Raw genomic sequence first — 15,851 nt, 5'->3', positions numbered from 1 at the left:
ATAGGTTGAGTTTGCAACTGATGCGTGGGAAAAAGCTTATAAATTTCATGATTTGTACTCTCTATGCCTATCTCCCTAGCTACACTGACAAAGTGTTTCATGGTACATTCTAAGCTAATGGGCAGGTCCAAAGAAGCCTCTCTTTTTCTCTCTCTAACGGTCCTATTTTATTTGTTTGGTTACTCTTGTAATTTTTGTTCGGTTAAAGAGATTTTGCAGGTTATGGGCAGAGAAAATAAATAGAAGCTACCTATGGAAGAAGGTATAATAATTCAATTTATAATACATATATAGAACAAAGGTATAGTATGTTTTCGCATTGTTTGACTTTTTATGATCACAGTCATTTAAGTTCTCAGCCATTTTTTACTTATTCTAGATTATTGTTTTGTTGTTAACCGTTGGTTGATAATATCTTTGTTTGGTGTGGATTGTAAGTTGAAGTGATTTTTACCAAATCAGGTATGTCTGTAGATCTCACAAACTGATAAGTTCTTTTAGGAGGCTAGATCACCAAATCATTTATCAATTACTATATATATACATTTATACATATGCCTTTGAATAAATGCATACGTAGTTTACACATGTATAATTGTATAAATAGTTTGATGAGTAATAGTTTGATGAGTAATAGTTTATGTGGCATTTTTGCATGCAGTCCTTAGAGAATATGATTTCCGTCCTAAGATTCTCAATAAATTATAGCAATATTCATTCGTTGAATATACATGCTTATAGTTTCTATACAACTACGTACTAGTTTCTTGACTACATAACATTGTACATGAATTAATTATCGTAAGAAAATGATCATTTACACTTAACATGGTATAGCTTAAAGTTCTGAGATCATGCTTCGTGTACTTTTCTATACTTTTTGTGGGCATGCCTGCTACTATATGTATGCCTACATATACATGTAGGTACAAATCCATGTATGCGCACACACATTAAGGTAAATTATTTTTTTATATAGTCTGTATATATATAGTAGATAAGTGTTAAACTTTTTGCATGAAAGATCATATATATTTTCCGGTAGATTTGAGTTCTATACTACTGTATAAACTACCCTTCTATTATCCAAATCATCGCATCAAAGTCTACTTAACCTCTGCTATCTTACTTTTAGCTGTTATTAATACGGTACTTCTTCTTAATCTCTCTATCATCATCAATCATCGTCCTGTTTTTCTTATGAAGATCCAGACTTTTGTGGATGCCTTTTCCGTCTGGGAGTGATCCTTGGGTTATTGAATTTGATCTGCCTTTTGTTTTGGGTTTTGACTCTTTGTTTAAAAAGGATTCAAACTTTTGTGGATCGCGTCTCACATTTTAGTGTGTATCATAAGTAAAGTCTTTTGACTTTTTTTTAATTTTATTCAGGGAATTGCAGCAGAGAATCTTTCCCAGCAGAAGCTAACTTCACGAATTCTTCAGTTTTTTTTTTTTATAATCTTAATCCAAGTCCCATTTTCATAACTGCCATCATCCATTGTTTTGATCTACTTACTTTTGTAGAATGAGATTGTGAAAGAAGTCAATGAGAATCCAAACGATGGATGGATAGCTGCTTTCAATGATCGCTTTGCTAACTCCACCGTCAGTTTCTTACATCTTTCTCATTTATAGATACATACTAACGCTTATGATTGTTCCTCAAACTTGACTTCTCTCTTTTGTTTTCCTTTTTTTTTTTGTATTATCAGGTTGCAGAGTTTAAGCGCCTCCTCGGTGTTAAACCAACACCTAAGAACGAATTCTTAGGCGTACCTGTTGTAAGCCATGACATCTCTCTCAAGCTTCCTAAAGAATTTGACGCTAGAACTGCTTGGTCTCAGTGCTCCAGCATTGGAAGGATACTAGGTCAGTCAATTATCTCTCTCTCTCTCTCTCTTTATTTCTTTCTTTTAAAACATGATATTATACTGACTTGAATCTTCTTATGCTTTCTATCAAATTCCCTCCCTCCTCGGTTATAGATCAGGTAAAAAAACACTCAAAATTTTAGTGGAATTTATACTAAACCATGCGTTTTGAGATTCATTAAGAAAAAACATTCTTTTGAGGCGTTTTTGGTTTTGTTTAGGGTCACTGCGGTTCTTGCTGGGCATTTGGGGCTGTAGAGTCACTGTCTGACAGGTTCTGCATCAAATATAACATGGTAACACCAATGCCTAGCCAAAAACACTGATGATTGTATTCCATCTTTCTCTTCAAAAGGTTTCTTGTGTTCGTTCCCAATGCAGAATATATCTTTATCAGTCAATGATCTCTTAGCATGTTGTGGATTCCTTTGCGGTCAAGGCTGTAATGGTGGCTACCCTATTTCCGCGTGGCGATACTTTAAGCACCACGGTGTAGTCACCGAAGAGGTACAAGTTCTCTGTTTCATCTGCAAATGATATATATTGAAATGGTTGATATATTTATCGAATGTTTGCAATGTTGTTTGGTTTCCTCCTCAAGTGTGATCCATACTTTGACAATACTGGATGCTCTCACCCGGGATGTGAACCCGCTTACCCTACACCAAAATGTGTGAGGAAATGTGTTAGTGGAAACCAGCTTTGGCGTGAATCAAAACACTATGGTGTTAGCGCCTACAAAGTCAGACATGACCCTCAAGACATAATGGCTGAAGTTTACAAAAACGGACCCGTTGAGGTTGCCTTTACCGTTTATGAGGTTAGTTACAAAAAGTTTTAAAATATTTGATCAAACATGGTGATTGTTATATGGAACTCCATATTCTCATATAATCTTTTTGTTTCCACTAGGACTTTGCGCATTACAAATCTGGAGTGTACAAGCACATAACAGGTAGTAACATTGGAGGTCATGCTGTTAAGCTTATTGGCTGGGGAACTTCTGATGATGGCGAAGATTATTGGGTACGAAATCTACTTTTGAAACACACTCTTATCAGTTTTCTATTGGCTGGAGAGTTGATGACATTCTTTTGAATTTGTTACCCAGTTGCTTGCAAATCAATGGAACCGAAGCTGGGGTGATGTAAGTCCCTTCTTCTCTCCAATCAAACTTTTTGCTTGTGATCTTTTCAAGGTCCAACATTAATTCAAGAATCTAGAGGAACACACCATATCTGACGTCTAAACTGTAATTATATTTCAGGATGGTTACTTCAAGATCAAGAGAGGAACGAACGAATGTGGAATCGAACACGGTGTTGTAGCCGGTTTGCCTTCAGACAGGAACGTCTTTAATGGTATTAATACTTCAAATGATGTTCTAGTTTCCTCATTTTAAAACTAAAGATCAGAAAACAAAAGACGTGTCTCTGTCTCGACACTCTCTGTATATATGTAGTTTGCTTCTTGTTTCCAATGAAAAGAATCGAAAGACTCCAATAAACCCAAACAAAAGTATATTAACTACAACATATACCCTTTTAGCTTTTGCTCATGTTCAGTTTTACATGTTTACATATTAATTTATATTGTTTTCATTCTGCACAATGCATGTGTGGATACTTGAGGAGGTTGCTCTCAGTTTACTAGATTGCTCCCAGTAGTATTAGGAACTTGTTGCATAGAAACCTCGTTCAGTTGGTCGTAAGTTCCAATAAAACTCCACCAGTACAAGATCCACTGGTTCGTGCCCCGTCGTAGAAAATATCACATGTTGAAAAACTTGTTCCTCTAAAGCTGAAACCAGGAGACTGAAGATTTCCCGAACTCTCTTCTTTATCAGTAAAGATTTCTTGATTATACTTTCTAACTCGTCTGAAGTTACCAAAAAAAAGATGAAATGGAATGGAATTATAATGGAATTATAATCTTCAATCTGCAACGGAAATTTCATCTTAAGCTACTCAACTTTCCATTCTATATAAGGTATCATTCTGTTTAGTTATTTATCTTTTATATAGTGTTAAAACTTTAATATATTAGTTATTGTGGGTGGGGTGGGGTGGGGGGTTGGGTTGGGTTCATGTGTGACTTTGATAAAATGGAACCATGTTGATTACCAAAAAAAAATTGGAACCATGTGACATAAGAACGAGGACGTACCTCTACATATGCCATCATATTAGGGCGCCACTAATGATTAACTGCATGGATGACAGATAATGTCAACTTACCTGCACATAAGAAAATACACTCATTTCTATTTTTATTTTACGATACCAATTTCTCTTCCAAAAACGGTTGGGAGCTATTTCATAAAATATTTAGTATCGAATAGCATAATCAAACCTGAGAATCATATTAACCACGTAGAAAAGTGGTATTTCAAGCTGGAATGGTTATACATATTAGAAATCCAGGAGTAAAATCATCCATGTTTTTGTTCAACAAATCAGTTAATCATGTGTTTCATTGATGAATATTGGTCAATGTTTTGTTTCTTGATGGATACGTTGAAAAGTACTACCGTCGTACATGTGCCATTTGCCATGTTGACGAATGAGACGATGTAGAATGTACGATTTATAGGAGACTTTGTTTTAATCTATTCCTCTGTTTTGATTTTGATATAAGAAAATTTAAGACAATATAAAGAAAACAATTTTAAATAACAACTTAACTATTGTTTATACTATATAATTAAACTGTCCTATAACGTACAACGGTATTTACGAGTGAAAAGAAGACAGCTTATCAAAATGACATTTTCTCCGCAAGTTAAGAAAATTTTGTCATGTGGTTTTATAGAGTGTTAATTATTCCGTATATAGCTTATTGATTTGTTTCTTTTTACAGTTGCGTTGCGTATTGTCGTTTTTAACACAAGATGATATTTTTCTATGAACGCCGTATCATATTATCATTACAGTCGTTCTCCCGGAATTCGAGTAATTCAAGACTTCAAGTCATAAAATGTTATAAAATTTAACTAATACTAAATAGTATATTACAATAATGCTGAAGAATTATGAAATCAGGAAGAAGCTCAATGGTTCCACTATAAATGCTCGCATTGTTGATCTATGTATGTATATTCATCAAAACACTTGTTCCATCAATTACACTTCCTCTTCGCTCACAAGACTTAACAAGAAGCTTAAAGGAAAAATGACGAACATCTTTTGTTTTTCGATCCTTGCCAACTTCCTGCTCGCAATGCTATGCACGAATATGATCATCTCTGTGTCTGCAGGCTGGATGCAAGCTCACGCAACCTTCTATGGCGGAAGTGATGCTTCTGGTACAATGGGTTAGTTAATTTTCTTCCTGTTTTAGGGTTTCTTTCTTCTTCTCCAAGAAACTCTTCGAAGCTCTGACTTGTCTTTATATATGCAAGTAAATAATTAATCAATATCCGCTATAACTTTTTTTATAATCCGGTCAGGTGGAGCATGTGGATATGGCGATCTCTACACCGATGGTTACAAAACAAACACGGCGGCGTTAAGCACTGCACTGTTCAACGACGGCAAATCATGCGGAGGTTGTTACCAAATGGTGTGCGATGCGACCAAAGTGCCACAATGGTGTCTTAAAGGGAAATGGATAACAATCACAGCTACTAACTTCTGTCCTCCCAATTACGCTTTACCAAACGATGATGGAGGTTGGTGCAATCCTCCAAGGCCTCACTTCGATATGGCTCAGCCTGCTTTTGAGACCATCGCCATTTACAGAGCCGGAATTGTCCCTGTTCTCTATAGAAAGTAACCAAAAACAATCTAAGATCTCATTTCAATATTCATATACTTATGTGGTGCTAAGTTTCTTATAACTGTAGGGTTGGATGTAGAAGAAGCGGAGGTATGAGATTCACCATGAACGGTAGAGATTACTTCGAGCTTGTTCTCATCTCAAACGTCGGAGGTGCAGGTGATCTGTCCCAAGTGTGGATCAAAGGCTCCAAGAGTAACAAGTGGGAAACAATGTCAAGAAACTGGGGAGCTAATTGGCAAAGCCTTACTTACCTTAACGGACAAAGTCTCTCTTTCAAAATCCAAGCCAGTAACGGTAAGATAAAGACAGCAATCGACGTTGTTCCTTCATACTGGCAGTTTGGTCAGAGCTTCAAGACCAACATTAACTTCTGATAACTATGGACTACTGTAAATGAAAACTTGATTACTTCGATGAAATGTTTTACATATTTTGAATACAAATAATGACATGAAACCGAATATCCGGAGAAAGTGTTAAAGCTCTTCTCATAATATCAAACTATGTCAAACAGTTATCAAGTCTCTCTTTCATTCCTCATCACACGGTTACGCCCTCTCTTGCGGAATCGTTCCAACATGATCTGATCAGTTGCAGCTTGTCTGCTTTTCCCTGAATTAGCAGCATCATTATTAGTTATTACTACTAGGCGACGGTGGTTTAGGTCCTTGGCCATCAGCTTGAGGTCCTCTATCTTTGTATAGCTCGGGATGTTCTGCGTGTTTGAAAAGTTTAATGACGACGACCAAAGATATTCAAATGATTCAATCCTAAGAACACTTTATTATAAGTCAGCTGCATTATTCATGTAAGCATATTTCATCTTCCTACATATTAGCTCAGATTACGGTTTAAGAAACCCATTCTATATATAAATACTAGTTTCTCAATGCATGCTGCAGGTTCTTCTTCTTTCATGCATCAGATTCTTTAAAATATGTATTTTTTTAGTGTGTTAATCTATGTTGCATGGAAACTCGGTTGAAGTTACGTTTCACGTTTCGGAAACGTTTCGGAATCCGAATCTTTCAAAAACTCGCGGAAACGCATTGGAAACTCGTTTCTTAAAAATCTCAGTTTGGAAACTTAGTGAAAACTTGCGTTTCTATTTTGGAAACTCGCGTTTCTGTTCTGGAAATGCTAAAACTTTCCAATTAGTTATGAATTGTTATTATGATTTTTATTTTAGTTAAACTATTTAATATTTAAGTATTGAGTTTTTGTTATTTTGAATTTTTTATATGATTTTAATGTTTAATAATGATTTATTTTTTTCGTATGATTACATAGAATAGATATTTGTTTATTTGTATTCTAAGATATAGTAAACATGATAAAAATGAATGCAAATATTAATCAGTTATATATATATATACGTTTCTAAATTCCAAAGCATAAAAAATCAAAAATCATGTTTACGTTTCGAAACGTTTCGTTTCAACGTATCCGTTTCTGTTTCCATGCAAAGTAGGTGTTAATATTTTAGTGTTACCTAATGCAAAAGATAATAATTTTAACTCATCTACTCATCATAACGGCCACACCACACCACACCACACCAGAACATTTTTAATACAATAGAGTTAGCTAGGTTTGGTAACTGACATGTATGTTTCATTCATGGGATAATGTCGGCTAATGTGTCAGAGGCCACGTTCCATTGATCCAACCTGTCTCTGGTCAACTTTTCTCCCATCCTTCTTTTATAGGAGTATTTCATATCTTGAATATTATATGAATTAAAATGTTTCTATTTTTTTTTTTTCCGACTGATATTATTATTAACAAGATCTAAAATTTACATAAAGAGCCATAAAACAAAAGCTAAAAAACCAAAAGAAAAGGCAACGACATAAAAGACAAGGCCCAAAAACTCAAAAGGAGGGGAAGACATCTGTTGTACCCACGTGTACGAACATAGCGACACGCGTAACCACAGAAACCGCCACCTACCACCGCCGGAACAGGGCTTCACGCCGGAACTCTGTACTACCGGAGACCAATCTCATCGGAGCAGAGAAACTACCAGCAATAACCCGATGCGGTTGAGTGAAACACCGAGACAATCACTTCGCCGAGAAGAAAACTATTCGAATCCATTGAAACTTCCACAATCTAACTTCCACCGCCTTCACCGATCTTCGCCGGAAAACAACCGGCTGTCCACCGAAACCAACGATCAAAGAAACCCACAACGGTTTCAACAACATACCCCATCATCGCATGAGCTATCTTCAACGAAACCAAATCGCTCACCAGATCAGAGACGCTAGCAATCATCACCGGAGGTGATGACTCTAGAGACGAAAGCCGGCCAGCCGGTGCTGGGTTAGCCACCGATTGCCAGAGTCGAAGCCCGACCTCACGGGAATCTTATGCCGGAAAGGAACCGGCATTCGATAAACAAAAAAACTCTCATCTCATCCCTCTCTGTGAAAGATTTAAGAGAGAGAACAGAGAGGTAGAGAGAGAGCTTTTAATTAAAATGTTTCTATTTATACATTTCTGCCGTTTAATTTGTTGTTTAAAATGTGTTTTTCCAATTTTGAGTTACTGTCAACCTAATTACCTAACATCAAAACAACAAAAAAAAAGTTGATTTGTTAGATAGGTGACTACTAACTAGTATTAGAGCATAATTAATGAGAGTTTTTAGAAGTGAGATTCTTAACGTAATTTAAAAATCAATTTTTAATTTTTAAATTACGCTAGGAATCTCACCCCTAAAAATCCTCATTAGTCATGGTCTTACGAGGATGATAAATCCTTGCATACATAAAACAAACAATCAAAATAAAAATATTATATTAGATTTTACCTTTTAAAAAAATATTAACATTTGATTAAATAATAAGAGAGAAAAGTCAACTGATTAAAATATTATTTTTGTGCTATTTATATTGATGGATCATTTACATTGTATTTAACGATCGGCTGGGTAGAATATGATCGTTCTGCCTCGTAAAACATGAACCAAAAATAGAAAGCTTTTTATCCAAACATACGAAAAACAACGAAGCAAAAATGAAAACCATTTTCTCAAAAAAGTTGGTCTCATATAATAAAGAATACAGTAAATGGGTAGGTACTAGGTATTGGTACAGAGAATTGAGAGAACATAATAATTGAAAAGAATATCTATGGGCTACGTACGAAAGCAATTTCTTTATTAATCGGACGGCTAATAGGAGCCATCAAGGTTGACCACGACGTGACGACATAGTGGCCTTATCCCAGGGCCATCTTCACCTTCACTGTAACTCTTTCTCACTCGCATCGTCTATAATAGACCCTCTATAATACAATAGCATTTGATTCTCTTAAAGTCTCTCTTCCCGCTGACCAAAAAATAGTTTCCCTTCCTATTTACCACTTCATAAGAAAAATATTACATCTTAAATCTTAAAGATCTATCTTATCGTAAGACAAATCATGACATGAAGACTGTTGCACACTTGAGATTATCAACCATGATCGAATTAACTTGAATGATTAATGCCTCTAACTTGAAAATGGGAGAAATCACAGTTCAATATGTTTGTTTTCATTCAATTTTATCAAGTTATTCTGAAGATTTTTTAAAAACTTGTTTGGTGAATTCTTATGATTAAAATGATAAATTTTAATATTAACTTTGCCAGACTTATCAGTATCAAGCATTTATGACCGGACTACTATATTGGCACTCTTAGTCATCAACTGCTGTGCTGTATACTATTCATGCATATGTTTTGTAATACTGCATACTAAGAAATCAATATTATGACGAACCAAACCCGTAATTTAAGGCAATAAGTGCTCAATCTTTAAATTATCTGAAGAGCTAAACATCAACATCTACTACTTTTCTACACCAAATTATAATCTACCCAAATTCAATAATAACTAGATCGTGAAATGTAATAAAAAAATAAAAATAAAAAAATCATAGATTTTAATTTTAAAGTGTACGTGGCTTGAAAATAAGATATTTTTTGGTCCAATTGAAAATAATATGTTTAAGCTGAATATATACATATTTTTGTAATACACATTCTTACAACATTTTTTTTGATGGAGTTATATGCATAACTTATAGACAGAAGAAATTCTGACAATTATTTTGTTATTGAAAACTCGACCGTCCCCATTGATATGTATGCATGCCCACCTTACGCGATATGTATGATGAGATGATTACTTTTTTTTTCCCCATTTGTTAACGGTATGGGAACCGTAGCATTACAAGAAAATCGAAAATTGCTTTAACTAAAAATACTTTTTTTTTTTTTTTTTTTTTTTTTCCAATTGTTCTTCCTCTTTTAAAACAGGATATCATTACAATGGTTCCAAACCTACCTTTCATCTAGCATTCTCATACACTATATATATTACTCTTCTCTATCGGGTTGTTTCATATCAAAACCTCCTGCTTTCGTTATCTACTAGTACTTGTTTCTTTAAAAAGATTGTTTTCGTTTGAAAAATAAAAGGGCATGGTTTTGCCTTCTTCAACACCGTCTCTAACCACCGGAAAGAAGGCTAAAACCTCGCCGGAATGTAACTTTCCTGTGATCGATTTCTCTTCACACGACCGGTCAAAACTATCGGAGAAAATCGTGAAAGCCTGCGAGGTTGATGGCTTTTTCAAGGTGATAAACCATGGAGTTAAACCGGAGATAATTTGGACATTTGAGCGTGAGGGTGAACAGTTCTTTAATAAACCGGGAACGGAGAAGCAACGAGCCGGTCCGGAGAGTCCATTCGGTTACGGTTGCAAGAACATCGGGTTTAATGGAGATTTGGGTGAGCTTGAGTATCTTCTTCTCCACGCAAACCCAACGTCTGTCGCTGATAAATCTGAAACTATCTCACATGATGACCCCTTCAAGTTCAGGTGGGTATAACAAAGTTTGTTCCTTCTTGGTATTTATTACTGGTTTTTAACTAACTTTAATTTGTAAAGTTATAAAATATAGTTTCAAAAAAAAAAGTTATAAAATATAATGGTAACTGAACCTAGTTTATTTCCTGCCATACAAAAAGAGACGAAAAATACATTTTAAACGTCTGCAGTTATATATATCATGATAATGCATGTCTTTATCCAAACGTACATCATAAACACTTTTATTTTATATCTGAAAACAAATTAGACATAACCCACATACACTAATATTTTAGACAAACAAACCATATGACACGGGTTTTAATTTTTTTATCTTTGAAAAACGACGACACGGCTTTTATTTTTTATTTGTTTTTGCTCATTTATTGTCATTATTATAGTTTCTCATCTATTATAATTTAATACTTTTTCCATTTCAAAATATATGATATTTCGAAAAGTTTTTAATGTTTTAAATATTTTTTTATGTTTCAAAATACATGATGTTTTGATATTTTTATATTAGTTTTACTGTTGTTGAAAACTGTGTGACCAATAATATTTTATAATATTTTTGATAATTGATTGAACTATTTTATATATTAAATATTTTTTTCTTTCCAAATGTATTAATTCCTCTTAATTCTTGTGTTTTCAACACCAACTATATTATTTTGAAAAAAGGGAGTATTTAAGTTAGTACAAATAAATAATCGTACCAACCTAGGTTCACCTGATAATTTATTGTAATCATTAATCTACGATGGTTAGATTTTGTTCTTGGTTCATAGTGTATATATTTTTAATGTAAAAGTGCTTTTGCAACCTGGACCGCGAAATGGTTGATTAACTGAAATCATATACGTTTTCCCCTAATTTGGTGGCATAGTTTTTCTTATACTACTACATATTTATCAGTTTCTTTGGTGGTAATCGGAATTTAAATATCTTTCTAGATAATACTTTCTAGTAAAATTAAGTGATATATTGTGATTTGTTTTATATGATTTTTTATTAGACAAATAGAAAACAACTAGGATTCATAAATTTGTGGGAAAATAAATATATCTCGAAATAAATTATTAGTATTAATTTTGGAAATGAAGATTATACACACACATACGTCACAAAGTGATATAATAATTGAATAGACTTAGTCAATAAATGGACGATTGTGCATGAACACAAAAACACTTGGGGACGTCAACGAATCAAGATTTGACCTGTTATTCATTCTTCTTGTTCAATAATTAAAGTGACAACCTGTAAAAAAAGAGCGTAGGGTCCCTCACTTTCGAACATTCTTCTGACCACAATCTCATGCCTTTCCTTTTTCTTTTTTTTTTTCTTTTTTTTTAATCAAAACCTTTCCTTTTTCTTTGTTAGAGTATGATTATCTGGGGTCTTTAGTTTGTTTCTTAGTGCGTGGGCTCCCATAAAACCCTTAAGAATCGGTTACAAAAACTACTAATTAAGAATCGATCTTAGTGAGTTTCTTACACTGTTCGCGGGTCCCACTGACACGTGGCGGTCCGCGATTGGTTTGTTTTTTAATTTTTTTTTTTTTTTTTTTTTTTTAAATTTGGGTTTTTTGGGTATAATCATGGCTTTATTGATTTCTATCACTACAGTTGCTCTCTGCGTCAGCAATTGTTGAGCGTGTTGACTAAATGCCACGTGTATTTTCCTTTTGTAGCTCGGCCACGAACGATTACATACGCGCCGTTAAAGATCTGGCATGTGAGATAATTGATCTAACGGCCCAGAATTTATGGGGCCAGAGATGTACCAAGGTGAGCGAGCTAATCAGAGATGTCCGTAGCGACTCAATCCTGCGGCTGAATCACTATCCACCTGCACCGTACGCGCTGAGAGGCGTTAGCCAAATAGGTTTCGGGGAGCATTCTGACCCTCAGATCTTGACGGTGTTAAGATCCAACGACGTAGATGGCCTTGAAGTTTGCTCACGTGACGGCTTGTGGATCCCTGTACCATCTGACCCTACATGCTTCTACGTGTTGGTCGGTGACTGCCTTCAGGTAATTTCAAAACAAAGTTTCCATTTTTAGCAAGTGCTTAAAAACAATTAATTATGGTTAAATCGTATTTAAATAAAAAAAAAACAAAATAAGGTCAATTTCCCTCGCATGCAATAACTAAAGTCACAAATTAAGATCCTATACTTAAATTGCTAATTAATATTTGTTAAGAAAACAATAGGCATTGACGAATGGGAAGTTCACTAGCGTGAGGCACAGAGTATTAGCTAACACGGCAGGGAAGCCTCGAATGTCGGTGATGTATTTTGCGGCACCGCCGTTGGAGGCAATAATATCACCGTTGCCGGAAATGGTATCGCCGGAAAATCCACGAAGATATAATACATTCACATGGGGTGACTATAAAACAGCTACCTACTCCCTCCGTTTAGACGTTCCCCGTCTCCAGTTCTTCAAAACTTCATAAGTATTAATATACACACCAGCTGAAACTTATATATATATATATTTTTTCTTTTGCAGAAAATTTTATGATTGTTGGTTTGTTATACAAAATACTAGCTACACCATGTTAATGTATAGTTTTACACGATAAAGTAAAATTAATAAGTCACAATATATACATCAGTAGTATGCAGTTAATTCTTTTGTACGTAAACGACGATTGGCAGTTATTATAGTCTATATAGATAGTGACTAATGCCTAAGTCTAACCAATTAGAATGTTGATTCTCAAATTAAGAACGTTTCAAAAGCTTAATGAACATGAACTCTCCTCACAAACAGGTAGTTACTATCTCTACTTTCTACCCTTTTCAGGCTCGGTTGACTTCTTTCTTCTTCTTTTTTTGAAGAAAAGACATTCCGGTACACCGTACACCGGAGAAACATTTTATCTAGGTTACATGAGCTTTTGCAAAAGAACTAAACAAGCAAATGTATAAGAGGAATAAGAGAAGATCGGAGTGGGAAGAAATTTCTTCGGTGACCGGTTAATAAAATTACACGTGACTTCTCATGGGCTGGCGCGTCCCCGAAGGGTCGGTTGATTTTCGGTATCACTAACATTTGTAGAATCTTCAACGAAAACCCATTTCCTAATAAGTTTGTTGTACTTGTCTCTATCATTAACATGGTAGTTGAGCTGTGGGTTTTCGTTGAAGATTCTACAAATGTTAGTGAATACACTGTTATAAACAGATTCATGCGGCCCAATACGGCAATACTGTACTGCTCTATTGATGTTGGAGATCTTTTAATATGGGGCATTTGCATAACAAAATGGGCTTACAATTAAATTGGACTAGCTAGATGCATGTGAACAAAGGACTATCTTTTCTAGACAACAGACAAGTCGTTGTTTGGTGTGTTTATGGTTTCATTTCATGCGACGTCTTTGATATCTCTACCCCCGAGACGACACAAGAACGCTGTCTGTTTCTTTACCGATAAGTCTTCCTCTCACACTCTTTAACTAAAATCATGGCATCGTTGATTCGATCACGATTCAAAACAAGTTTAGTTTTCAAAGTAATGTCTTCGTGCAGATTCGTATTTTTGCAGTGTTGATCGATTGAAACCATTACTCTTGGGCCATGTCGTGGTCCAAGGCATGGAGAGGGACTCGGGTTTCTTCATATTTACACAACATTCATCGAACATCGAGGTAAAATGAATCGAATCCTCCCTGATATGCTTATTAACTGTTTGTTGAAATTTCTCCTTTTTTTTTTTTGGCACTTGTTACATCATCAACCAAAGATTCTTATTGAATTAAGAGTTAGTTAAGCTTGTGAGAGATGCTTGTGTAGGACTGTGCCTCTTGTTCCTTGCTCTCGTTATGGAGCTTGTAATGGCAATCAGCATAATCTCCTAAGCAAGAGAGAGCTTTGGGGAAGCTCATCTTCGTTTTCCCACTCTAAATCCATGTTACTTGGTGGTGGTGCTCATCGCCAGTATTCTACTCACTCGATAACAGAAACCAAATCGAAGAAAATGCTCTACTATCTCACTGCTGTTGTCTTTGGCATGGTTGGCCTAAACTACGCTGCTGTGCCTTTGTATAGAACATTCTGCCAAGCTACTGGTTATGGCGGTACTGTTCAACGCAAAGAGGTATATTTATATATATACAAGTCAACCATTTCTCTATTCCTTTCACAATTATTCTTAGTCTCTGTCCTAATCTTTGCTCCACTGTTTTTTTTTTGGGACTCATACTACTACAGACTGTTGAGGAGAAGATTGCTAGACATTCAGAATCTGGCACCGTCACTGAAAAGGTACCTAGAGATGTTAAAATGGGCTTGAAGCCCGCGGACCTAATGGGCTTTAGTATAAACAGGCGGACCCGTGACCCGTTTATTATGATATAAAAATAAACGGGTTTATACGGGTCCGCCCGTTTAGGCCCGTCTCGTTAATTGATATACCCGCTAAATAAATGGGTACCCGTTTAAGCCCGTTTGTGAGTTAAAAAAATTATATTTAAAGATTATTTTTTCAAATTTTATTATTTTTTATAATTTTTGTTTTGAAACAAAATAGTTATATTATATATAGTTTGTGTTACAAAACAAATATATATAGTTTGTGTTTTTTTTCTAGAAAAAAGTTTAGGTTATAATTATGTTTAAAACCTACTAAAATTTGTTGATGTTATTTATGATATTATGAACTGATTAATATTTAATAAAAGTAAAGTATTTTTTTCAAATTTTGCTTTAACTGAAATTTCTATTTATTATAAGTTTTACAATAAAATAAATACTATTAAAAATTATATAAAGATAAGACAAAAGATTATTGACAAAAAATAGAATTCAAAAAAAAAGATTAAACGGGCCTAAACGGGCTAAACGGATACTATCAACATAAATGAGCTCAACATTAAACGGGTTTAAACGGGTAACGAGTCTAAACGGACTTGACACTAAACGGGCCTAAACGGTCAGGGTCTAAACGGGCTCGGGTAGCCCATATTTGGTACCCCATTCATAATCGTCATCTTTTTTTTTTTTTTTAATATGTGTGTATGGTGAACGTGCTAGCTTATTATAATCATACGCTGTCACTTTTGTCTCATGAATATAGGGAGATTGTGGTGCAGTTCAATGCTGATGTTGCAGACGGGATGCTGTGGAAGTTCACTCCAACTCAAAGAGAGGTTTAGACTTTATATAAGTCAACAAGAGTATTGTGACTTGTTAATGTGTGTGTTTTAAAACTGATATGTCTTGTGGTTTTGGAATTGTCTTATAGGTGAGAGTAAAGCCTGGAGAAAGAACACTCGCCTTTTACACTGCTGAAAACAAAAGTTCAGCCCCAATAACC

General features: G+C 34.9%; 4 protein-coding genes across 4 annotated transcripts in view; all 4 read left to right on the top strand.

The window, feature by feature from the left end:
* Positions 1-252: 252 nt before the first annotated feature.
* LOC106337829 (cathepsin B-like) lies at positions 253-3,325 on the top strand. The gene is made up of 11 exons (XM_013776942.1): positions 253-262; positions 1,390-1,442; positions 1,525-1,605; positions 1,713-1,869; positions 1,986-1,990; positions 2,093-2,167; positions 2,253-2,378; positions 2,473-2,691; positions 2,784-2,897; positions 2,983-3,018; positions 3,139-3,325. The coding sequence occupies exons 1-11, from the start codon at positions 253-255 to the stop codon at positions 3,271-3,273; spliced, it is 1,011 nt and encodes a 336-aa protein (XP_013632396.1). The 3' UTR covers positions 3,274-3,325.
* A 1,717-nt stretch (positions 3,326-5,042) lies between these two features.
* Positions 5,043-6,025, top strand: LOC106337828 (putative expansin-A17). Its single transcript, XM_013776941.1, has 3 exons — positions 5,043-5,184; positions 5,320-5,641; positions 5,716-6,025. The coding sequence occupies exons 1-3, from the start codon at positions 5,043-5,045 to the stop codon at positions 6,023-6,025; spliced, it is 774 nt and encodes a 257-aa protein (XP_013632395.1).
* A 4,040-nt stretch (positions 6,026-10,065) lies between these two features.
* Positions 10,066-12,997, top strand: LOC106340820 (gibberellin 2-beta-dioxygenase 6-like). The gene is made up of 3 exons (XM_013779654.1): positions 10,066-10,527; positions 12,215-12,557; positions 12,739-12,997. The coding sequence occupies exons 1-3, from the start codon at positions 10,127-10,129 to the stop codon at positions 12,982-12,984; spliced, it is 990 nt and encodes a 329-aa protein (XP_013635108.1). The 5' UTR covers positions 10,066-10,126; the 3' UTR covers positions 12,985-12,997.
* A 939-nt stretch (positions 12,998-13,936) lies between these two features.
* LOC106337827 (cytochrome c oxidase assembly protein COX11, mitochondrial-like) overlaps positions 13,937-15,851 on the top strand; it is a 2,422-nt gene continuing 507 nt past the window's right edge. Inside the window, exons 1-5 of the mRNA XM_013776940.1 lie at positions 13,937-14,184; positions 14,330-14,633; positions 14,747-14,812; positions 15,616-15,684; positions 15,780-15,828. Coding sequence (XP_013632394.1) covers positions 14,114-14,184; positions 14,330-14,633; positions 14,747-14,812; positions 15,616-15,684; positions 15,780-15,828 — 559 coding nt within the window. The 5' untranslated portion in view covers positions 13,937-14,113. The remainder of the gene's footprint in view (positions 14,185-14,329; positions 14,634-14,746; positions 14,813-15,615; positions 15,685-15,779; positions 15,829-15,851) is intronic.

The sequence above is a fragment of the Brassica oleracea genome, chromosome C4 (assembly GCF_000695525.1).
Source record: "Brassica oleracea var. oleracea cultivar TO1000 chromosome C4, BOL, whole genome shotgun sequence".
Classification (NCBI taxonomy): Eukaryota; Viridiplantae; Streptophyta; class Magnoliopsida; order Brassicales; family Brassicaceae; genus Brassica; species Brassica oleracea.
This window is presented reverse-complemented; position numbering and strand designations above follow the sequence as displayed.